Source organism: Callionymus lyra, chromosome 6 (genome assembly GCF_982586985.1).
Source record: "Callionymus lyra chromosome 6, fCalLyr1.hap1.1, whole genome shotgun sequence".
In the NCBI taxonomy this organism is placed as follows: Eukaryota; Metazoa; Chordata; class Actinopteri; order Syngnathiformes; family Callionymidae; genus Callionymus; species Callionymus lyra.
In genome coordinates this window covers 35,068,811-35,094,847 of record NC_141823.1, presented here as the reverse complement: position 1 = coordinate 35,094,847, position 26,037 = coordinate 35,068,811, and the positions used below count along the sequence as shown (strand labels likewise).

The window sequence follows — 26,037 nt, the reverse complement described above, 5'->3', positions numbered from 1 at the left end:
CACTCCTCCAATGACTGAAGTGTTTCTTTTGTGTGTTTATTTGCCCCCAGTTTCATGTCAAATCAATTACATTTCACCTGGGATAAGTTCTATGTTCTACAGAGATAAGATTAACAGGTAAAGTTAGTTTGATATTAAATATTCACTCCAGAACAAGCCAAGTCTTCGGTTGCGAAATGCCCGAAATTAAGACTGATCACAGTCGGACTTCCTAAAACCTCTTTAGCTACAGAGATTCGTCTGTTAGCGATCTGATAAGATCGTCTATTTATTTATCGTCTGATATGAAAGTTAAATTTGGATGATTGACATCATCTATCACATCCCTGGCTTTAACTCCACAATTTACAGAAGAAAAGATAATATATATTTTACTAAAAAAAGATCAAAGTTTTTCTGAACTCCCCTTCAGCCGAATTTATGTCCATCTAAATCTCCGCAGGATTTACTTGCGCTTAATGAATGAGAATGAGTCTTTTACTTTGTTGACATCATGTGACTCATTAGACATTCTCAAAAAAAAAGTTGTTTTTTCTTTTTTAAGAACTCAGAGTATCAACATGTTGTGTCTTAATATATTAAAGGAATCCAAAGTGTTATTTATTATATAATGCATATAATGCCATCATAAATATATATAAATATATAAAACTAAAATATAAATAGCCATTTTAAAGTATGCCCTTTATGCTGAAAATATCTTTTGTTCATATTAAAATTAACATTTACAAAATATTCATTGTGAATGTCTGTCCTGCCTTGTTACACCTTGATGTTCTTGCTAAAACGAAGAAGAAAGAAAACTAAAATCTAAGCTGAATTGTTTATAATCTAGTTTAGCTAACTAGCAACATTACGTTCAATGTGTTTCAAAGTAAAAGAGTCCCTTCAAAGTATGTACAGTATTGTGGTGGCTGAGCCAGTGGTAGGTAAGATCCACAAATAATAGAGAGGAATTTAAGAATTGTAAGAAGTAGCTAACAGTTTGCAATCTGCTTGGCTATAAATAGCAACACTGTCAGTTAACAGGTTGAGCTAGAATGAAGTGACAAAAGCACCACAGAGGAAAACATTCTTTCTTATTAATGAGTGTATTGTTACCTAAAATAACATGATGATGTGTGTGTTTGTAGATCCTACCCTCAACAGCTGCCGTGATCCTGGCACACCCGCGTATGGCATCCCAGTCCTAGCTGAGGGCTTTCAGGTTAGTAGTCTGTTAACTCATTCTTAAGCTTGCTGTTTTCATTTTCATTTTCTAGTTTATAACATGATTTAGATAAGTCAATAAGTCTTAGTTTGAATGTCTTGTATTTGGGGTGCATATTGGTCTGATTTTTCTATGTTTGACTGATCTGTTGTCGGGAAGCCTCGCCCGTGTCGCCGTCGTCTGGCTGTTGTACACAGAAACAGTCGTATTTCCAAAGTTATTCAGACACAAGAATTCACTTCTTTTCAGTCCTAGATGATCATGGTGGGCTCATCAAGCCCTTTCTATTGTGTGTCACTCTACTGTCCTCCTGGTCCTGCTTCTTTGCTTTTGAAGGATTTTAGAATTTTCTCTAGACATTTTCTTTATAACCTTTTTTTTTTAAATAAAAATGGTTTGACTTTTAGCTTCGGGTTGATGACAACACATCTTGCTCTTCATAAGACATTCTAACTTTGACCGAAACCTTGAATTTTGAGCAACATGTTTCTGAGCCCACTCACCAAAAAGGCTATACTTTAGGCTTGGCCTGGAAATGTCTAATGTATCTGTACATAATATAAATCTGAGTGATCATTCTCTTGTTTTGTTTAACCTGGGCTTCTTTTCAGGGATTGCCTTAATATGGACCTTTTATTCACTGTTTAACAGTTATTGAGTTAAAATACTGGATCAGTTGGCACCTGTAAAATTGAAAAAACGGTGCCCTTGGACAAATGAAGATCTCCTTAGTCTGAAGAGACTATGTCGAAAGACTGACAGCAATGCATTGTTGAGATTTTTCACCGACAAAATTAAGTTGATCAAGGCAAAGAAACCCTCCATTTTATGTGAAACTCCTTCTGTCATTGAGACTTTCTCCAGCCTTTTGTCCTCCTTTAAGCCTGTGACTCTCTGTGATATCTCAGCATTGGTGACCAAGATGAAACTCTTCTCTTCCTCATCCAACGTCCTTCCGTGTAGGCTCTTTTTGAAAGTTTTTGATGTAATTGGCCCCAACTGTTTCAATAGTCCAGACGAGAAGACACAAACGCATGGATTATAAAATCCAGATAATGTTGTGACAACATTAGAGATTTTTCTCAGTTGAAGGAAACAGTTTCTGGTCAGTTTTCTGCAGTGTTGAACTAAAGACATGTCTTTGTCAAATACATCACCCAGGTTTCTCAGGCTCAGTTTGAAAGACCAACACCCAAGTACTGACTCAACCCTGGAACCTTATCATCAGAAGCAATAACTTAAGTTTCAGTTTTTTCCACATTTAGCTGTAAAGTCTTTTCACTCAGCCATTGTTTGAGTTCTAGCAAACAATTGACTAAGCTACTCAGTCTCTAGGGCTCAGTTGGATCAAAAGAGCAGTAGAGCTGGATTTCATCAGCAAATATGTGGTAAGAAACTTCAGGAAATCTCTGAATGATTTTACCAATAGGAATCTTTTTGAGCAAATGCCTCATAATGGCATATTTAAATGCATTGGGAAAAGCCCCACAGCCCAATTACATAAAAAACCTCGATACATAGCCTACAAGGAAGGACGTCAGACGAGAAAGAGGAGGGTTTCATCTTGCTCACCAGTGCTAAAATATCATCCAATTTTCTGAATTTTCAAGATCAACTTAACAGGTGCCACTTGATCGAGCTTTTCCACCCAATGATTAGTGAAACAGTGAATCAGATTGTCCACGTTTAGGCAGTCATTGAAGGAAAGAGGGTCAAACATAGCAAAAACTGTCTTACCAAAAAGGCCACATTTTGGACTTGGTTTTTACTCTTGTCCTGGACATTTCTAATGTTTCTGTAAATGATGTCCAGGCCAAGAGTAAAAACCAAGTCCAAAATGTGGCCTTTTTGGTAAGTGGGTTCAGAAACATGTTGATCAAAATTAAAGGCTTCAGTTAAAGTTAAAAGTTATTTAGCAGAGCAAGATGGGACATCAACAACATGAACAATAAAGTCTCCAAGAATAAGAAAAGATACCATTTGAATAATGGAAGATAAGAAGTCAATAGAGTTAAAAGAGTTTTTAACTCTCTAGTGTTTTGTTGATTAAGCGCCTCTTGAACCTTTTTTGTGAAAGGCAATTTACAAATAATAATTTATTACTTATTTACTTACAATAAACTAAATCAATTATTTTGAAAATCAGTATTTTAGTATCAATACTTTTTTAAAAGTGTGGGTTATAACTAAACATGTAATGGGACATATTTGAGGAAAGACGGATACAGAGAGAGTTAGCTTAGTGTCTTAAGACTTGTCCTAGTGCAGGGGTAGGCAACCTGGTCCAGAAAGAGCCGCAGTGGGTGCAGGTTTTTGTTCCAACCGATCAAGCATATACAGTTTAACCAATGAAGTTTCAGCTGAAACAAGCAACACCAGACTGACAACCAACTGATTACACTGCTAAGACACCTGATTGGTCAAAATGTGTCCTCTTGATTGGTTGGAATGAAAACCTGCACCCACTGCGGCTCTTTCTGGACCAGGTTGCCTACCCCTGTCCTAGAGCAATCTAAACCTATTGCAGCATAACAAAAACTGCTATAGGTTTTAAGATTACTCTCATTGAAGGGGTGTGTGCCCTCCGGACTGAAGCCATGTAGTTGGTACTTCAACAGAGGAGCTCGATAACTGTGTATGATGGTGCTAGACCATGTAAAGCTTTTTAGGTTAACAGAATGATCTACTGGAAGTCAATGTAAAAAAAGAAGCTCAGGAGAAATGTGATCACAGGCTGCAGAGTTCTAAGATTCGTTTTGAGCACTATTAAGAAGAAGAGAAGTAAGAAAAGCTATTTAATTCTATTGTCTTTTCAGGAGTTATTTAAGGAACAGATTTAATGTAGGGGATGTTCTTAATGTAAAATAATGAGTTTTCTTTTGTGTCTACACTCTAAAGGTGGACAGCAAGATCTCCTTCAAGTGCCGGAAAAACTACCACATCCTTGGTTCAGCAACAAGAACATGTCTGGAAAATCTAACATGGAGTGGGACCCAACCAGAGTGCATAGGTGAGTATTCTACCTGTCTATTTAACTGCAGGTTAAAAACACAAAAATGCAGAATCTCTTAAAAGATATGATAAGGTAATAAGACTTAAGTCAAGGGGTGTATAGTCATCTATTTCTATGTATCTGTTCATAAGAAACCGCTGCCCCCCGCTCCTGGGATGGAAAAAGGGGAGGTTGGTACTCATACCCCACCAGTAAGTTTATGGATGGTGAGGCACTGACTCCTTTAGTGTCAGATTTACAAGTATATAAACCCAAAAGGCAAGCTTATTCAATTGGCTACTGGTTATGTCATATCTCATCAGCATTCTTCACACACATGCATGCGCACGCAGGGTCTTGGGTGATATTTTTATAAAACTGATGTCCTCACCTCCATGCAAGTTGTAGCTTAAATCTGTAATCTTTGACAATTTAATATGAAGATATGAAAATACGATTTAATTAATAATTTCTCAGAAAGTATTGAATATTGAAGTATATTGAATTGTTGTGATATTTTGTGGGATATTAGTCTACATCGTCTAGATCTATGGCAGTCATTGATTGTGGATAAATATTGATTTGGGCATCATAAACCTGTTATCTTTCAATTCAATTAGCATTCAATTCAATTCAATTACGTTTTAATTATCAATTTATTTAAAATTATACATTCGAAATCTTTAACCTGCCACATTAAATTATCTGAGACCTTTCAATTGCCTGAAAATCTAAATCTATTTTGTTTAAAACAATCAATAGTTATAGAAAAAAAAGAATGAAACAATAAATGATTAAAAAAAAAGAGTGGATTTTTAACAATATAGAGCGTGATAATAAAGGATTACAAGAAGATGCAGCTGATTTAATGCTCCTAATTTGGCTACAGAGTGGAGAATCTCGAGCGATATTTAGATTGACAGCAGTATTATGTCAGCGCTGTATTTGCATTAAAATGTTCTTTGATGGCTATGATGACTTGATCACATGTTGTTGTCAGTGTTAGACTAGTAGTGATAGTGTAATGAAAGATAGAGCCCCCTTATGTTGCTTCTCATTGATTAATATTCTGCAATAGACCCGCCTTTTGTTGCTTATGATTATTACTTCTTGGTTATTATTGCATGGGTAAGTACAGTAAGTAAGTAAGTCATTTTTATTTATATAGCGCTTTTCCAGACCAGGGTCACAAAGCGCTTAAACACAATACTCCCCCGTGATTGGCTATATTTACGTAAAAAGGACCAAAGTTTATTATCAAGAAAAGATAAATATTGAGTATAAAATGGGTCAATATAAGCATAAGAAAAACAAATAATATTGTATTTAAGGCCAAAATGTAGTTTCTAAATATTCAATTGTAATTTTCTTAGTCTTATCGCTTTTTATACTATATTTGAGATTAAACAGTTTCTGGTCTTACCTTTATCTGTAGATTAAGTCCATGCGCCTTTCCTATGCCACACAAACCTCTGTTACTTCGAGGTAAAAGTCCACCTTATTACCTTTAGTTAAAAGTTTCTCTGCCTCTATGTATATGTAATATTTATTTATATAGCGCTTTTCGAGACCAGGGTCACAAAGCGCTTTAACAATCAAAACAATACTCAAAAAAGTACATACTTTAAAGATCAAGATAATACTGAGAACAACACAGGAGTTCGAGAAATTCAAGGAAAAGCCTGAACAAATAGAAACATCTTAAGATGTTAAAGGAGTCAGTAGACTCCATCAAGCGCAAAGAGAGAGGACGATCGTTCCAAAGCTTAGGAGCAACAGCCTGAAAAGATTTCCCTTCTCTGGTCCTGAGCCGTGTGCGAGGAACCATAAGTAGATTCTGATCCACAGACCTCAGAGCCCGAGTTCAGTCCCTCTTAAATCTGTTGCCATAAATAACCTTGTCCCTTTCCAACTTGCATTGCCTTGAAGATACTTGAAAAATAGTTGCATCCGGAATACACTCACATCTACAGAAATAACCTTTGAATCCACTTCCATCATAGCAATAACACAACCCTACTCAAAATCATGAATTACCTTTATAATGTAGGCAGACTCCAGACTATTATTATTTTTCAATCTCCTTGACCTGACTGCAGTTTTATAGTAGATACCATCTCCCGCTCCATCTTTCCATAGACTGACATCGACTATTAGAAAAATTCACGCTTGCAAAAGCTAATGATTCAACCTTTACCATTTATTTCCCCTATCGCCTATATATAGCTAAATAATCTGGGTGTCTTCAACCTTTTTAGTTGTGTTTTAGTGTTAATTTTGTTTTTGTATGGAATCCTTGTCTGTTTTAAGGTGCCAAACATTTTTTATTTTAATTATTATTATTATTACTTTATTTATTGTAACAAGACACAAAAAGATAGGTGTTAGCAAATGAAAGACCAAGACAATTGTATTTTTATAACTGTGGATGTATATAATGAGAAAGATTGTCTGTTTCAAACAGAAAACAAAAAGCCCTTACCTCTGTTTCTTTTTTACCATCATTCAGCTCACTCCTGCCGTCAGCCAGAGACTCCCAATAATGTCGACATAAGATCTATGGACCTTCCCACTCTGGGGTACACTCTCATCTACACTTGCCAGGATGGGTTCTATCTGGCTGGGGGATCAGAGCATAGAACCTGCAAAAGTGATGGTCGGTGGACAGGGAAGCCCCCGCTCTGTAAAGGTATTAAAAGTATTTAAAACTTGTGGCTGTTTCCATTAAAACTTAAAATTCACATCATGGAACTATTTCACATTTCAGTTGGTGTCAAAGTAAATCCCAGAAGCAAAGAGTCAGAGGTCCAGAAGAACAAAATCCGAGGTTTGTGTTTAAGCATATTTGTTTCCACCTTCATGGGTTTAATACAGCAACCTGCATTGTTCCTCCAATTTGATTTGGTGTTGCTCACTTTTTTTTAATAAAGCATACACCAGAGTTGCAAATAACATTTTAAACTCTCCAGTAAATGTGAATTTCCTGAAAAGAAAGTCATTCATTCTGCTATAATTTATGATAATAATATTTCCTGGCATCAACATTTTTAACACCAAGGTTTCCATTTTATCCAGTTCCAGTGGGTGTGTTCTCTCCAAACTCAGAGTGGAGTGGTTTCTATGAATATTTGGGGAAAAGACAAGCCACCAGTTTCACAGTGACTGGGTTCAACGACAGCAGTGGAAGAGTTAATGTCACTTTGCTGGAAGCCAGTGGGGTGTCCATCAGACTATCAGGTAAAAACATGCAACACATCAGTCCAGTATGACTCTGCCACACACCCAGACCTGCTTGGACAAGGACCTTGTGACAAATAATTAAAAAATTGTTTTGAATGTGTAGACGTTGTTTGATGAAGACAGTCTTTCTGGGTTTTTTTTCAATAATGTTAATGTTGTGTTTTCATTTTAATAATAAAGTTTTGATCAGAAAAAAAATGTTGTTATAGCTTACAAACTTGCTTTAAAGAGCATATACATTTCGTTTTTTTAATGGAGAGGTGACACATTAGTAATGAGCTGTTGAAGTTTTTATAATTTTCTAAGGTCAATATATGTTGTCTTATAAATAGGCAGTGTAAAGTAGTTGGTATAGATATCTAATAGACGCACTACAATCTATTCTATCTACTCTATAAGCTGATTACACTCATCTTGTTTATAATTACAATTGGGTGTCATTAGCATGGCAGTTTAAATAGTGTTTAGAGTGTTTTCTGATCACATTGACTGGTGAACCCAGATTTTGAATCCGACTTCACCAGAAGACTAATTCAGCATGATCTCAGCTCTGCAAACTCTCTGTCTGTAAAAGAAGAGCACTGCCAATATAAATATTTGAGATATTGTACATGATTATTTTATCTTTAAAATGTCTATGAGTCAGCAGTAGTGCATTAATACTTTGGGTGAAATTTGATGCACACTGTAAAAAAAAATCTCAAATCTATAGTGCTTGATTAATAAGTATAGCTTATCTATACAGAAGGTCTGAGAGTGAAAAAATGTCACTGTTAACCTTTCCAATTTTCCTCCCATCTCTCAACATCTACATTGGGAAAATAAAACAATTTTTAAGTGGCTGATGAAATGTGTGATGTTGTTTGTCTACAGAAGTCAGATATGCTTAAACCTCATCATCACCTATGCTTCACACTTTGCACTGGTGGATCAACTCCCTACTTCAGAGTCAGTACTGTACGGTTGAGTCTGACCTTTAATTTTAGACTCTTTTGGGAATCTGATGGTGCACATCCAAAAAATTCCCTGCATCCAGGATAGTGATGGATTTCCCAGCCATGTTGGTTCTGGCTCACACACAGAGGCCACTAAAATAGAGGTCTCCCAGTCGGATCTCTACGATGAAAGTGGTCTTTGGAGTCAAGGACCAGAAGCCTGGCTGGTGGTTGGTAGAGTCATTTGCGGGGGATGCTTGATGCCACTGGCATTTTTCCAGTCATCAAGTTTTCGTTCCACTGATCTGTAGAAGGAGCCTGATTACCGTCTGGCACTCTTATAAAATCATTTAGTGCCTAAAGGGTAGTTACAGTGCCTTGCGAAAGTATTCGGCCCCCTAGAACCTTTCAACATTTCGCCACATTTCAGGCTTCAAACATAAAGATATAACATATTAATTTTTTGTCATGAATCAACAACAAGTGGGACACAATCGTGAAGTGGAACGAAATTTATTGGATAATTTAAACTTTTTTAACAAATAAAAAACTGAAAAGTGGGGCGTGCAATATTATTCGGCCCCCTTGCGCTAATACTTTGTAGCGCCACCTTTTGCTGCAATTACAGCTGCAAGTCGCTTGGGGTATGTCTCTATCAGTTTTGCACATCGAGAGACTGGAATTCTTGCCCATTCTTCCTTGCAAAACAGCTTGAGCTCAGTGAGGTTGGATGGAGAGCGTTTGTGAACAGCAGTCTTCAGCTCTTTCCACAGATTCTCGATTGGATTCAGGTCTGGACTTTGACTTGGCCATTCTAACACCTGGATACGTCTATTTGTGAACCATTCCATTGTAGATTTGGCTTTATGTTTTGGATCATTGTCCTGTTGGAAGATAAATCTCCGTCCCAGTCTCAGGTCTTTTGCAGACTCCAACAGGTTTTCTTCCAGAATGGTCCTGTATTTGGCTCCATCCATCTTCCCATCAATTTTAGCCATCTTCCCTGTCCCTGCTGAAGAAAAGCAGGCCCAAACCATGATGCTGCCACCACCATGTTTGACAGTGGGGATGGTGTGTTCAGGGTGATGAGCTGTGTTGCTTTTACGCCAAACATATCGTTTTGCATTGTGGCCAAAAAGTTCGATTTTGGTTTCATCTGACCAGAGCACCTTCTTCCACATGTTTGGTGTGTCTCCCAGGTGGCTTGTGGCAAACTTTAAACAAGACTTTTTATGGATATCTTTGAGAAATGGCTTTCTTCTTGCCACTCTTCCATAAAGGCCAGATTTGTGCAGTGCACGACTGATTGTTGTCCTATGGACAGACTCTCCCACCTCAGCTGTAGTTATCTGCAGTTCATCCAGAGTGATCATGGGCCTCTTGGCTGCATCTCTGATCAGTCTTCTCCTTGTTTGAGATGAAAGTTTGGAGGGACGGCCGGGTCTTGGTAGATTTGCAGTGGTCTGATACTCCTTTCAATATAATTGCTTGCACAGTGCTCCTTGAGATGTTTAAAGCTTGGGAAATCTTTTTGTATCCAAATCCGGCTTTAAACTTCTCCACAACAGTATCTCGGACCTGCCTGGTGTGTTCCTTTGTCTTCATGGTTCTCTCTGTGCTTTAAACAGAACCCTGAGATTATCAAAGAGCTGGTGCATTTATACGGAGACTTGATTACACACAGGTGCATTCTATTTATCATCATCAGTCATTTAGGACAACATTGGATCATTCAAAGATCCTCACTGAACTTCTGGAGTGAGTTTGCTGCACTGAAAGTAAAGGGGCCGAATAATATTGCACGCCCCACTTTTCAGTTTTTTATTTGTTAAAAAAGTTTAAATTATCCAATAAATTTCGTTCCACTTCACAATTGTGTCCCACTTGTTGTTGATTCATGACAAAAAATTAAAATTTTATATCTTTATGTTTGAAGCCTGAAATGTGGCGAAATGATGAAAGGTTCAAGGGGCCGAATACTTTCGCAAGGCACTGTATTTTATAAAACATTCTTATTTCTATAGTCGACTCTGCTTAGATTACCTTGCTTCCAGACATCTTGCACAACCTCATAATTGTATCAATATGACACAACCTCTGCAGAATTATAAATGATCGCACATACATTTCAGATCAAAGTTAATATATATGCTGTGGAACATTTGAAGAGAAAATCAATTGATAAGTTCACGTTCACCTAGATGAGTAGAAAAACAGGATCACAGATATTGCCACCACATCATTTAAGTTATAAATTAAAGTGGATCAGAATTTATTTTATTTTAATTCATAGCATTTTGGCATTCTGATTGGTTACCATTGGTTGATTGCTAATGAAATAATATGTCAAAATATATTAAACACATGGATCTCCGTCAAGTCGTCTGCTTACTTTAAAGTAAAATCCATCCTTTTCTTGTTTCTCAAGAAGATCTCATTTGCTCTGTTGTAAAGTATATCTTTGTTCTTAAGCAATCTTTTGGTTCTCCACCTTTAGCCACGTTGTTTATTTTAATATTTTGTGCCGCTATCAAAGTGCATGTCCAATCAAAAGATTGCGCTTATCTTATCACAGGACTCGTACATGTCAGTTTACTTAAAGGGTTAGCGCACCTAAAATTCAAACTTCCCTCATTTTCTACTCACTCTCATGTTGACTAAGAGTTGGGATTATTTTCAGAGTTGTAGGTTCCTTTTTGGGGTTATAGGCAATGTTGGGACTGAAGTGATGCACTTTAAAACATCCATGTAACTCCATGTGCTTATTTGTAGCCCATCCTGGTAGGCTAGCAGACTAGATCTTGTGTATGCGCACGTGCAATATGTTTTAATGATGAAAGGCAAACAAACTTCAAATATGCTTATTTAATTGTTTTTGTCTTAAATTGAAGATGGGTGTTACAATGATAATATTGATGTTTTTAAGTACATAATTCTTGGACGAAGATGAATAAGAAGACCACCTACCATCAGTCGCTACGGTAAAATTGATTTAGATTTTTGTCTGTATCTTTAAAAAGGAACAGATTAAAATAATCCCAACCTTTAGTCGACATGAGGGTGAGTAGAAAATGAGTGAGTTTGAATTTTGGGTTCCTTTAAGGCCCGCTAGCTAGCCTGATTATTGAAACAAGAGCTGATTGGCTAACACATTTGTCGATCTCCATTCACATAAAGGGCTGGCCAGAAATCATGGTTCAGCTGGTTAAAAATGAAACTTGGTTTTAGTGACATACCTAGCAAGCTAAAACATGATTAGATAAAAACTCTACCATTATATTTAACACTGGACACCGCTTAGCCAAGTGGATACTATAGGACATAACATGCAGCATATATTTACTTTGTTTATTCTAGAAGAGAATCCCTTGCTGGCCCAGATGGCCTGCCACTGATATAACAAGGAACTGGTGACACTGATGATTCATGAATTTTCATGAGGCAGTGTCCTCATTTTTACGGCCCAATAGATCACACTCTCTTTTTTAAAACCATTTTTAAACTGAGAGCCAACCAATTACAATGAATATGTTGTTTCATGAGATCATCAGTGTTTCATGTCTAAATATGTTTAAGGTTCAACTTTCTAAAGCAGTTAATGTCCACAAAAGTTACTTTCTCGGATAATTATTTGCCATCAGTTAAAATCTTACTACGAAAGGGAAGAACTTGTTGTCATTTTATTATTTTGGTGTAAAAATACTAATGTCTTTTCTCATCTCTGCTTGTCAGTCAGCTTTTTTGTTTATTTGCCTACAACACTGCCTGTCTACCAAGCTCCTATGAACTGTCTCTCTTGGGGTCTTTCTGACATTCCCCTGCAGCCAAGTGCCAAAATGTATAGGCCATTATTGAAACATTTACGGATTCAAGTCATTGATTCCATAAACTGTTGGATTTCTGACCATGTTGCTTTTTGTTGCAGGAACCTACAAGTCAGAAGAAAACCAGCTGTTGTTGAAGGTCTACCATGTGAAAGGACCCACAGAACATTACTACAGCAAATTTAAAAATGACAACTGGGCCATGGATGGATATGTGAGTTTATTATATATATATATATATTCTTATGCCTCTACCTTTTCCCTACCTCTGGCCAACCACTTCACCTCTTACTACATCACTCACTGAGCCTGCTCCTCTTCCTCTGCCCTTTGCTCTTAGTCTTCCTTGTCCTGATATCACATTGTCTCGAAGCCACATTTCAAAGCCCTCCTTTTTGACCCTTCCCCTGAGACACTGGAATCAGCTGCTGTTTAGCTAATTCAGCTAAAATAAATAAGACGTGATTCAATTATTAAATTGTTTGTTTATTATCTGCTGAAATATATTGTTTTTTAACAATTGCAAAAATACTAGGATTGCATACGGTATCTAAACTTTTTAATATTGTTTTTTCGTTATTGTGGGCTTTGTTGTGTTAACATTCTTAAATAATACAAAAACAATCCATAGTTTAGTTGGGAGGTAAAGCTTGTCTGTTAAGAAAACTTAAGCATTGTGAAAATTTCAGTGACTGCATATTGTATGAAAACGACATGAAATGTGTGAATGGTAAGATCATAAATGATTGGTGCTGTGCTAATTGTGTCAAGAGTTTAAAATAAGTATCTGAAGTATGGGTAAGTGCTTGTTGGCAACTGTAAAAACTGTGATTAAAAATCATCATCAAGCTGAGTTTTGCTATTTAGGAGGAGCATTTATAGACGATTGAACGGCTATTTAAATGGTAAAAAGGCAAAACCTGGATTGCACTGTGGGGCTAAAATCTGATTTAGAGATAAAGAGAAATTTAGTTTTTTGTTATTCGCTCTGAAAATAAAAAATAAATAAAAGAAAAATATTAGGCAAATGTAGTTACATTTGTTAAACATGTTCTTTCTTTTATTTCTCTTTGCTCTTGTTCTTATTTTTATTTTTATGAATAATAATCATCTGTATTGCTGTGTGCTGGTTGGAAAAACAAGTCCCCTGAGGGATCAATAAAGTTCTACCTTACCTTACCTTAAATTTACAATTAGATGGGTAGGTAGGTAATACGAAACAGCAGCCTACAGAAGAACAGAAGAGCATAAAGATAAACACTGCCGTTGACACTAAACTAAACTGAACTAAAGAAATTCCTGGTACACACAAAAATTTTAACCGTTGCAAGACTGTTGCAAAAGTCACTTGAGTAAAGAGAAAGTGTTTGTTTATGTTTTGGAAGTTGTGTGAGTGTTTCAGACCTTTTATGTGATGCTTTATGGGTCTCTGTTTTGAGATTTGTGCATGTTGGTTTGTTGAGTTACGCATTTCTGGGTACTTTCACGCATTACAGACTAGGTTTAAAAAAAAAAAACAGGAATAACTAGAGCTGGATAGAGTTAACCTGCCCTTAGTGCTTGACACTGCAGAGTCTAGATCACAAATCATGAGAGCTGTCCGCCAAATTCCATGGCTCCAAGGCCTTCTCCAAACTCAGGGCTGTTTGCAGGTTCCCCTATACCTGGGCAGTCGCAACCTCACTGTTTTTGTGACCCACACGCGGGTGTTCCTTTAGACCCTCATGCCTTTCGACCTCAGCTATGCCCCCAAATGATCCACCATCTTCGCTGACATCCTGGGTGTGCACTGGGTTTCCACCTGACAACATTTTCAAATGTGATAGCTGTGTTGCACCTGCCTGAGCCCTCATGCCCTGCTCAGCTGTCAACATTTCTCGGGATAACAGCCTTTTACCTCCGCTTCTTGCCCTGCTACTCAAAGACCACATCCCCCGCTTGGTGCCCTTGCACCTTTTTCAGCCAGCACAGATCCCAACTAACTTCTCCACCTGTGCTGACCTTCTTTCATGTGAGGAGTCCCACATTTGTGACCTGTGAGGCTTCCAACACAGCTTTGGCTGCAGTCTTCTCCCAGCTACAACAAGGGACCGAGCATTCAGTGGCTTTTGCTTCACGGTCACTAAGACAGAGGCTCTGGCCATGTGGAAGATGGCACATGTATTTTTATGGATGACATTTCACCCTGAGGATGGAGCACCAGGCTCAGACTGCACCAAGCCACTGCAAATCTACCGCTTGTTTGAATGGCTTCAAGCCTACAACTTTACCGTACAATTGAATCTTGAAAGGGAGAACATTGTAGCTGACTTGCTCTCCAGAGCTGAACAAACTTCTTCACTTGACACTTGACACTAGCCAGGAAAAATCTGAGAAAGAGCTTGCACTTACTACACACACTTCATTCAAAGCAGCAGTCCTTATCAGGAGGCAGCATCACCAGAGTTAAAATATGTACTGACATTGAAACTCCTTAGAGGCACTGTTGGGATTTTTTTTTTAAAGTGGGGTCTGCATGCTGGGAGAAGCAGAGGCAGTTGTCCAGGTCAGTTAAAAGGTATTTAAAATACTCAACCTGCTCTACCAGCTGAATCTGGATGCTGAGTGGTTTAAAAAGAGCGGTTGCTGACTCTCTTCTGCCCCAACAACATGGCTTTTTTGTTTTCTGGACATTTAGCTCAGGACAGCTGGTGAAAATTCTTTGTCAGGTCAACAGCCTTCTGATACTGTTCAAAAGCAGTGGTGTCAGTCAGGTGAGCCATCAGCCATGTCATCCTCATATTTAAAAAGGCTGATTGCAGGTGATGTTGTTTATGTACACAGGGAAGAGAATGGTAGATGAAATACAACCCTGGGAAAAAACCTGTGTGTGCATTCATTTTGATGAACAGATCATTGAACAGTTGGGCCTAAGAGCCGCCTGATGAAGCAGCTGGAATTAACTACCTCCACACTGATGGGGATAGGGACTTTCCTGATGTTAGGCCAGCTATATCTCTGCCCTCCTGAACCAGTTGCACAGGCTGACCCTCTTCAGCTTTAGCCCCGGAGGGTCTGAGGGCCAGAGGCCACTCCACCTTAAGGATTACATTGTTGAATTTCAAGTGTTTTATTTTCGTGACAGAAGAGACTGAAAAGCTATGCTGGCAAACTGTTCGCCCGGTAATGTTCAAATGTATGTTGTTGTTTACACTTTGTGTTGTGCCTTCCCTCAGTGGGCTGTTGGTTCTCAGCGGGGTGAATGTAGTATTTACGCAAGTAGAAGTCTGATGTAATTACTCATTTATTATTATTATTTATGTTGTTATGTTATTTATTTTGTTATAAAATTGAAATTGCAACTCCGAAGTTACTGTGTACTTTAGTTAAATCAATTTGAATATATTCTGTGTGTGTTGTTACAACAGACAATCATTACTCACGCAAACATTTCCCCCACAAAGTGTATATGTGGCAATATTGAAATTCCAGTCCAGTCTTGGGTGTCAGTATGCAAAATATGAGGAAGCGTGATTAACATCTTTTCACATGGAGGAAATTAGTGTTTTTTTCAGGAGACTTTGTTCCCATATCAGTTGCGAATGTCTGAAAACAAAGCCAATCCATGATATAAGAGCCCAAAAGTACATTATTTGCTATCTCCAGCTATTCTTTATTGTACTCGAATATGTTGCTGTATTATATAGCAACTTTACCAAATGTCTTTTAGAAATCCTCAGAAAACCCAACAATATTTTGAATAAGATAAGTGATGAACTAGAAAATGATTGTTAGAGGTGGAAAAGATATAATTCTTGGTTGACAAGATGAAAATGTGGGCTGATAATGAGGCAATTATGCCTCTCTAAATAACAGCAATTTTGCAGCAAGTAGATGAAACTCTTTATATAAAAGCTGTTTGTTTTCTGATGAATTGAAGCAAACATGAGTTGAAAGTCATCGCAGCAAACATGAGTCACCGCTGTGTTGGAAATGTAGTATTAATAGTTGTCATATTTTGTTTCAGGTAACAGCAGAATCGGATCAGGAGACATTTGTCTACCAGGGACACATTCACAGTAAAGACTTTGGAAAGTTCCAACTAAAAAGACAAGGTTTGTGTTTCTGTCATTTCAGAGCAGTTTTCAATATTGTGAAGCAAACAGTGAATGTAATTATGATTAAATATTGGGCATCATAATCGTATTGCATGTGGATGATGTTTAAATGCTTTTTGTCAAAGGTTTGCTGTGAATAATAATGGTAAACAGACAGATATTTCAGTAAGCTCTGTGTCCGTCTAATGTTGTCAGAATTCTGTAGAGTTATTTTTGTGTCTATTTTCAGGTCTGGTAACTATAGTAGCCGACCCATCCAACCCTTATACAAACAGCAGCTCTGTGGCAGCAGCCATCCTGGTTCCTTTCTTTGCACTCATCCTGTCTGGATTTGCCTTCTATCTCTATAAGCACAGGTATGCTCGCTGTTTTATCAAGGGAGCAGTCGGAGTAGAGCAGAGATCAGACCTTTGTTCTCTGGATTTGTCTTTTTTTAACAAGCATTCAGTAACAAGGAAAAAGTAGGTTGTTGTTCAACCGCACTTTTGTTAAATTCAAAAGGGTAAATTTACGTGGATCAATCATAAAATCAAAACTATTTTTTTCATGATTGTAGTCGAATGTAAGTAAGTAAGTAAGTAAGTATTTGTATTTATATAGCACTTTTCCAGACCAGGGTCACAACGCGCTTAAACAATCAAAACAATACTCACTAAAAGGAGTCAGTAGACTCCATCAAGCGCAAAAAGAAAGAAGAATGTATTGTATTTTTTATTTTATGTTCAAAACTAAAATATGAGGAAGACTAGTTTAGTGCTGTAAATGCAATTACTAAATTAATTAATGTATGTATACATTTTCAGATTCACAGGAAGAGAGGAATTTCATACACTACAAATAATTCTTAAACATAAACATCAAATTTCATGCCTTGACAAAAAATGTGTGAGGCAATCAAAAAGTAATTTTACTTGATACAGGTTACAGCCATCAACTAAATACTATCATTTAATACTCTGATGCACTCTATTTTCTGAAAGATTCACTCACTAATCATTTGTGCGACAGTAACCTTCTGTTGCCCTTTACTCTGTAATCGCTTCATCAAATTTCCGATTTCTACTTGAAACCTGCACACCTGGCTTGTCGCTTAGTTTAGAAAGGGTATAGGTTGATGAGCAGTACTGTCTAAAAATGCTGGTTTATGTACATTAAAGCTGATGGTTGTATGCAGGACGTTGTCTGCTGACACAGATGACAATGAGAGACCAAAAGACACCTGGGGGCCGGGGGGCAGGTAAGACAGATACCTCCTGGCTTGTATTACCAGCAACCACACATCTGCCGCCGTCGCCTCATTCTACACGAAACGTCTCATTTATTGTTACTAGTTTTAATTGAATAACTTGAGGCCTTACACACAAACCAGCAGTCATGTACAGTTGAGGGGAGGACATCTTATTTTGTCTTGAATCTCATTGTCATCTCTCTGTTATCATGACATCATCACATGATTTTTCAATTTCCTAGATTTCTTGGTTTTACATTTTGTCCTGCAAAAGGTCTTGTGTCAAATACATTTGTGTACATCCTATCAATAAAGCCTTTTACCTACCCCTTCAGCCTGAAACCAATTCAGAAAATTGAACCACATAGAGGGAGGTCCACATAGCGTGTGTGCCTGTGTTTAGTTTTGTAACGTAATGGGCTGAGCATGTAAGGTTGGCTAAGCAGCTCCCTAGGGTGGATTTCTTCTACCGTTACACACACACGTGCACACACTCTTAATGAGGTCAGAGTCAAACAACACTTCAGATGCAAACACTTCCAGAGTGTTCAGGGAGTTAAGTGATTATATCTAACTGGATTATAAACCCAGATAATTCAAGGAAAAAGTAATCCTCCATAAACAGAGGCAAATATGTCTATCATCTTTAACTTGGCAATCCATACCACGGCGCAAAAAGTGAGTTTTTTTGCATTTAACATTCAGCTTCCTTTCAAGTTAAAAACACTTGATTTGTTGATACCTGTGAGGAACCCATAGCATACTGGGGTCTTAATTTGAACACCAAATTAAAATCTTAAACTTTTCACACTAGCATCAAATAAATAATAACACCTAGCCGTCCATATACATTTTTTGAGTGAGATGTAGAAATAATTGGCGTTACGAGGGAGTAAAGGGGTCCCTAATAAACTTAAAAAACAGCAAATCTCAGATTATATATTGTGTGAGAATCTCTCTGGAGTCATGTTGCAAGTAACTTGACAAATATAAAACGTTTTTGATGACATCTTTCCAAAACAAATCCCCAATATCTGGATGTTGCTGAATAATATGCTGTTCTATCATTTGATTTCCAATTTAGCCTTGTAGACTGTTACAATATACAGAATGAGATTATGTTGAGTTACAAACATGCTTTTAAAGCATGTTGTCACTTCTGTCAGTCTAGATACATAAATAAAGATGATTATTTCTTATATTACACAAATTCAACACCTTGCAACTTTCTGTCTGTAGTATTTCCCATGTTTTCTTTTTATTTCTAGGACTCGTCCAAAGGTCCAGTTCAATGGCTACGTTGGCCATGAAAGCTCCAATGGTCAAGCATCTTTCGAGAACCCAATGTACGACACCAACATGAAGCCCACAGAGTCCAAAGCTGTCCGCTTCGACACCACACTCAACACTGTGTGCACGGTGGTATAGTCTAACACACTCTGATGAACAGTCAGTAGTGTTATCCACTGTGAATTAATCAACAAGACAAAACTATGGAACACACCAGACAGGTCACTCTCAGCCATACCTGCTGGTCTTCTGTCTAGCGCATCACTCCGTCTGAAAGAGCAATTGAAGGTGTACAAATGACATCCTCAGTTAGAGGGATGTCATTGCTCTAAAGGTTAGTGGCTCAGGGGGGTTTTGGCTGCAGAAATGATGCAGATTATTAAGAGTCCAAATATTTACCACACTGTACAAAAAGTGCTTGTGAACCCAATCTCCATGCAAAGGGCTATGCATTTACAGAATAACCCCCCACTGTGGAAGCAAAGGAATGTGCTTACAATCTCCCTCGCTGCAGGTCAGACATGGGTCAGACTGATTTGAGGTTGAACCCTCAAGGGAAGCACAGGGACTATTCCGCCTTCCCATCCCTCTACTGTAGACGAGACACAGAAATTGGCCATTTTTAATTAAGTTGATATTTAACTTCTGAATTTGAGTGATAAATGTACACAGATACGTGACATCTATTTTTTTTTGTAGCAAAAGGAGATGTCACTTGGTGTTGGACACAAAAAATTAAATTTTGAAACGAAAGGTTTGACAGTTCTGCACATGTGTGACCTGATGCTCCGTGGGGGTTTAACCCAGGAGAACCATCTCTGATAGACTTCATGGCTCTTTCAAATGGGACACAGGAGGCCTTTATTTCAATGATCCTAGCAAACAATGACACAGTACTGAGAAAAGATAAGTGCTATGCTATGTCATTGAGGCAGAAATAAACACCATTAATAGATGATTAAATCTAAGTCCTTTAAAGTTGTGGTGGATGATCGTCAAACTGTTTGAGAGAATTACATTTTTAGTACCCGCTTTCTCAAGACTTGTATGCCTCCAGAGCTGTACAGCATCAATTTAGGAACACTTAGGAACAATTTAGTACCCTTAGTTATAAACAAATTTCTCAGAAGTCATGATTCATGAAGAAATATTTGATATTTGTCTGGGCTTAAGTGCACAATTATTCAAAATATTGACAATTTGTGGGATACATTTCATGTTTAGTATGACATGCAGATTCAAACAAATTTACAATTTGTTAATAGTTTTGTATAAATAATACAAAATAAAACATCATCATTAAAAAATACAAAACTAATAATGATTATTTATTTTTTATTAAAAGATACATTCATTCATATTATCAATCTTTGAGGCAGGGTTGGAGACCTTTTCCTGGAGTTTTTTTTTTAAACTATTACCAAAATAACTCTTTACATCTCAATACTAACCAATTAATGAAATACTGTTCTACATAAATGCAATATTAGACACTTTTTGACATTAATATAAAAAAAACATTGGTAATTATGGCAAAGCTAGCACAGTTCTGAAGGCTTCAGGAGAAAGTCTGAAGAAATAGGATTAATATTTAAATGGAAATAGTTAGAGCAAGAACCTTGTTCTAACTATTTCCAAGATCACCTATCCCACCTTAAGCTAGGTGACGTTGCAGACATATCGAGAGACAAGAGTAAGGTGGCATTAAAATCTTTGAAAAAAGGGGAGTTGAAGAAATTGTGAGTGGTCTTTACTCCACTGTAAAATATATGTCATTAGATTCAGAATTGTGTAATCAAATCTTATTTAAATAATAATGTCTGGGTGGTAGGTCAACATGGGGCAGAGCCGAAACAAGATGGCCTGACTTTATTTTTATCTATTTGGAATACCCTAGAATATCTCAGTTTAGGCTGGGTGAAAAAAGTCTCTTTGAATGTTTCTTTAATAAATACAAGTCACTAAACTTCTTCTAACACTGCTAATGCTAACCTTTGAGGGTTTGAGTGGTGCATTGTTTTGTTAAAATTTAAACCCATGACAAAAGTTGGAAATTTTACAGGGAGATAAGCCTTTTGGTTTCGTTGAGAAGTCTGACTTATGTGGGTTGAACTGAAAGATTAGGGTTTTTACGGCAGTGGCATTCACACTGACCTCACAGGATTTGGTGGATTTTAAACTAATCAGGCCAAATGAACCAAATATAATATTTAGGAACACGCCCCACGTAGCAACATTTGAACAGGATGTACTGTATTTTTTAAAGTTTGATATCGAGAGACCACTTTTCTGCAAGCACGAATCAGACCAAGCTGAACTGCAAACCCAGACGTTCGTGAGTCGTGACAGACAACCGATGCAGAAGTATCCAGGCCTCCTGTCTTACACAATCAACTGAACCGATTCTTGTTTTTTGGACTTTTGAGAATTGGAGCTCAGTGGCTGAACCAGAACAAGCCTGGAGGCAAAAAGCTGTCAAGATATTCGACTGCAGCAGTTCTCTGCGGCCAAATCCACAAAACGTCTTCATGACTCTTTTTTTTTTTTTTTTTTTTTCACTGAGGATTAAGAGTGGAGCAATGAGTGATTGTTCATCCCAGACAATATATTCTTCTGCTACAATCATCGAGTGGGAAGAGACAGACAAACGGGCTGACCAACACTCCAGTCCAGCTGCTGGAAGAGAAAAGACGTGTACAAGTTGCGATGGAAACAGAGGCAAATTGTCTGTCATTGTCTCTACTGGCATTTTTCTTCAATGAAGATATTGATGAACAAGACTCTTATGTTCAAACCCAGTAGCCCCATGGGACTTTCCCAAAAACGCTGCTGCTGGGGAACCTTGGGTTATAAACTCTTGAAAACTGCACAAATTTTGCACTAGTGTGTTCTTTCTGACTGGAAAAATAATTTGGTTTGAAAAATTCACTAAAAATGTATTTCACTAAAAATGTATTTCACTAAAAATGTATTTTAAAAAAGATTGATGACTAAATACAGGGTATCAGAGTGTTTGTTTTTACATATGAAGAATCCACACTCTGAACGGCCATGCTGTTTTGTTTTAACACCATCCCGACATGCTAGCAACAACACAACAAGAAAGCTGGGATCTGTTTATCTTTGGACCTTCGAATTCATCCTTGTATGACAATTTTTGAAAATAGTAGGTGTGTTTTCATTACCTTTCGGAACTGAGCTAATTTAAGCTTATTTTGAAACACTCTCAATGAAAGCATTTTATTTAGCAAAAAAAAAACCCCTCACTGTTGAAATTTGATTAACATTTGATTCAAAGCTCGCTAACATTTTATTCAAGCCAGTTACGTTCTATCTTGCTTGTTTTCTTTCTTTACACAAAAGCAATGATTAAAAAACACAAAATCCAGATTACCACTGTAATATTTAAAACGCTGTTCAATGCAGCCTTTTTGAATAATGCATCGTCCAAATAAAATGCTAAATTGTGCAGTATAAGTACTGGATTATTATTTATATGTTGATCTTACTGAACATCAATAACAGAAGAAATTGATTTTCATGTTTTAAGGAAATTGTGTTGCACTCGTCTCTAATGGAAACATACCTATTCTGAATTCTGAATTATTTTCTGAATCTTGTTATCTTCATTCCACACTCATTACCCATCAACAACTAAACACTACCCCTGATGGTATTAGTATGAGTTTTATAAAACGTTGTTTTGCCGACATCACACTCTCCTCTTCTGTCATCTCACACATCACACAACCTTTAAAAGAAAGATACGAATGATATGTGTGCCCAGCTCCCGATCCTCACTGACAACTTGCACAATATTGTTGTCATGCCTGCCCTCATTTAGAAATACCTCATGTGAAATTGACGTTTCAAGAGTTTAATCACAGAAAAAATAATAATTTATCTAAAAATATTTATATCTATATTTCTTTTCGTTTTTATTTTCTTTTAAAATAAGATATATATTTTTGGTGAGTCCACTGCTGTCCTTGTGTCCTTCAGTGTGCACATATGTTTGTGTCTCACTCAACAAACATCGTTACTGTGGGATTGGTTGATTCTTATTTTTCTTAGGAGAATTAATACAACCACTTCATAATTTTGTCATGCATTCAACCACTACTGAAATTGCTGCCACGTAATTGCAAACATAATTAATGTATTGATCAACAAGGAATTAAGATGATGTAAAGCTTCTATTTTTTTCTTTTGCATCTCTCACACCATTTGCATATGTTTCCTAGACTTCTCATAGAAATGTAACTTTTGTAAGATGTATAAATGTTCATCTTACTATCCTTTTTGTTGTTTGGCACAATTGGGAGCTGACTAAACAGACTGTCTTGGCCTTTTACAGTATATACTGTTAACTGTGTATTGTTCTTGATTGTTAAAAGCGCTTTGTGACCACTTACTTACTAACAAACATTATATTATTATTATATAACATTATGAATATTAGCAGGATAGTATGTGTGGTGGCGAACGTGCACATTTCAAAAATAAGTAATGCAAAAAGATTGAGAAATATTTTGGAAAGAAAAACTTTACAATCCTGAGAAAGATACAAAGTATTAATAGTATTAACAAGAACAGCAAAAGTGATCACATGGTGATGAGGACTTTTGGCCCATATCTTGATTCTACATCTTTTGGTTTCAAGCCTGAAAACTTGAAACATCATAAACCTGTTTTGAATAAGATTTGTGATTATTATAATAATAATAATGATAAGCAATAATGATTATTGCTCCAATTCAGGTCTGCATTGAAGTTTTTTTTTAAGGTTATTTGAGTTATTGTGTTTTTATATTTGATGTGAAGATCTGAGTAAGGAAGCACTGCATTTTTAAGTTTGCAATTTAAGCGGAACACACATTCATTTCTGCGTATAAAAGTCCAGACAGCATTCTTATGACAGAATGTTTAAAGTAACAGGTGGAGTGTTTTTGTTCCATTCAACTTGCCACAATAAGTAAGTTAGTAAGTGGCTGAACTTAGGTCAGTTAACGTAGCATGTGCTCAGCTGTTGTATCAGATCATTAAACTAGTACTGCCGTTCACTTTATACCTTAATTGTATGTGACAATAATGGACGTATTATGCTATCTAGTGCTGCATTGGCAACAGTTAAAATTAAAAAATATATTTTCTAAACTAGTTAAACTGGCTCCTGAAACTGTGACCGTCTCTGACCTTGGTTCAGCCTCATCAGCATGCCATGGTTTCCAACAAAAGTTAGTTTAAATAAATAAATGACACATTAATTTCACAGCAAAAGTTGCCTTTGTTCTCTGCTTCCTTGAAACAGCTGTGTTGGCACTTTCAGTGTCAATTTCTAGGACACTTTTGACTAAACAAAACAAAACGTTTTGAAACCTCAGATATCACAAATAAAGTAAGTGAAGCGGAGATGTGATTGGCATGTTAAAGAGTAGTCCATTAAAGCGTTTAAATTAAAGCAAACATCAAGCAGCTCATGTGATCACCATCTGACAAAATTTTCAATTGAACAACTTAAAATCTATGGCTCATAAGACATCTTACACTGAGTAAGAGTTTCATTTACAACCTCTTGAACTTTTTTATAAACATTGAGGTAGCAACATTTCTTGGGCATTGATAAATCACAATGAATAGATTTAAGTTTATTCCCCTGGTCACTTTATTTTGCAAATTTGCCATCAAATCTTGTTTGGATTGGGCATAGACCTGAATCTCCAGTCTAAACTTGGTGTTGGAATGTCTCATATCCTAACATCAGAATTGAAGAGAAGAAAGATGTGCAATGTTATCCAAAACTACATATGCAATGTTAATGATTAAATTATTCTATGTAGTTGTTTATTTCAATTAAAAAAACGAATCAATTTATAATATATATGAGATAGTACTACTATAAACTTACTCGGAAAGTTTTGAAAAAAAAAGGCATTTCATTAAATAAACAAAAAAATAACTTTCTCAATGCATTAAGGTGGACTGATTTAGTGGATTCGGGATTAAGATCATAAGGAGAGTAACTGGTAATCTTAGTAACCTTTAGAAAATATGATGGATTCACCCCTGTTCCCGCCTGGATGCTGAGAAAAATTTCAGAAGTAACATTGACCTCTTTTTGGGGGAGTAAACCCACCCTTTTAAGACATAACACACACGCAACTCTTTATGATTTTAAAGTAACAGTAGAAAGGACAAGATAATATTTACCTGCAACATCTGGCAGCTTTTATTTCAGGACATTCTGTGTGCGTTAAACCACATCAACTCATATCATAACTTTTAGTTTCACATCTATTTGTGAGGTTTACACGTATTAACCTCATCTATTTTAACATCATCATCGCTTTTTTTCATCAACTGAAACATGTGCTGCTGAACTTGAAGTAGGTGCAAAAGAAAAAACATTTTGTACAGAAATCTATTTTTTATGATGCGTTTGTAAAAAAAAAAAAAAAATTAAAAAAAATGCTGTACTCCATAAAGGTTTTTACGAACACACATGTACATACCTGTTAAAACCCTGATCTTCAAGCATAATTGCTGCTGTTACACAAGGAAATCATTTAGAGATCCATGTCACTGAAAAGTGCAAATATTAACAAAGGATGGAGTTTGCATCACATGTACAATAACAAACACTTTTATGTGACATCATAATTGAATGTTCTTGTGTATGAGCAGCTGTAGGGGTCTGATCCAGAACCCTAGGGGGAGGAGGAGAGCCTTCAAGGCCTGATTGAATTGTTGTTGTCCAAACCTCTCTTGCCAAATCTCATGATTTTGCAGATATGCTACATTTTAAACACCAGAAATGTTTCTGCCCCTCCTCAAGCCCTCACCCTTATGAAGTCAGGAGAGTGTGTTGTGAATGCGGCCTCATGACTTGTTGTCAAAGAGATTCACAGATTATCTATCAGCTATTTTGAGAGCATTATTTGAGAATAAAGTTTTTTTTTTTACAAATAAACCTTTGTGTCTGTGATATCAATTGTTACAAGTTTGTTTGTCGATATTGGTTTTATACTCACACACACATACACGCGCATTCTTATACAGGACCCAAACTGAGGACCAGGACAATTCACATTTGAAGTGTGGACCAGCCTTTCTGCCATGTTTAAAAAAAAAAAATGAGTTCAGACATGAACACTAGGGGTCCCCCTAATGCTAAAAGCCACTTTTGATACCTTTTAAGGTCAAGTGCAGACTTGTTTTTTA

General features: G+C 36.8%; 1 protein-coding gene across 1 annotated transcript in view; it reads left to right on the top strand.

The window, feature by feature from the left end:
• Nucleotides 1–25,786, top strand: part of LOC148078931 (CUB and sushi domain-containing protein 1-like) — a 462,769-nt gene extending 436,983 nt beyond the window's left edge. Inside the window, exons 66-75 of the mRNA XM_087792967.1 lie at nt 1,134–1,207; nt 4,109–4,220; nt 6,712–6,891; nt 6,970–7,029; nt 7,278–7,439; nt 12,303–12,415; nt 16,208–16,295; nt 16,528–16,654; nt 17,473–17,535; nt 18,795–25,786. Coding sequence (XP_087649093.1) covers nt 1,134–1,207; nt 4,109–4,220; nt 6,712–6,891; nt 6,970–7,029; nt 7,278–7,439; nt 12,303–12,415; nt 16,208–16,295; nt 16,528–16,654; nt 17,473–17,535; nt 18,795–18,954 — 1,139 coding nt within the window. The 3' untranslated portion in view covers nt 18,955–25,786. The remainder of the gene's footprint in view (nt 1–1,133; nt 1,208–4,108; nt 4,221–6,711; nt 6,892–6,969; nt 7,030–7,277; nt 7,440–12,302; nt 12,416–16,207; nt 16,296–16,527; nt 16,655–17,472; nt 17,536–18,794) is intronic.
• Nucleotides 25,787–26,037: the final 251 nt, after the last annotated feature.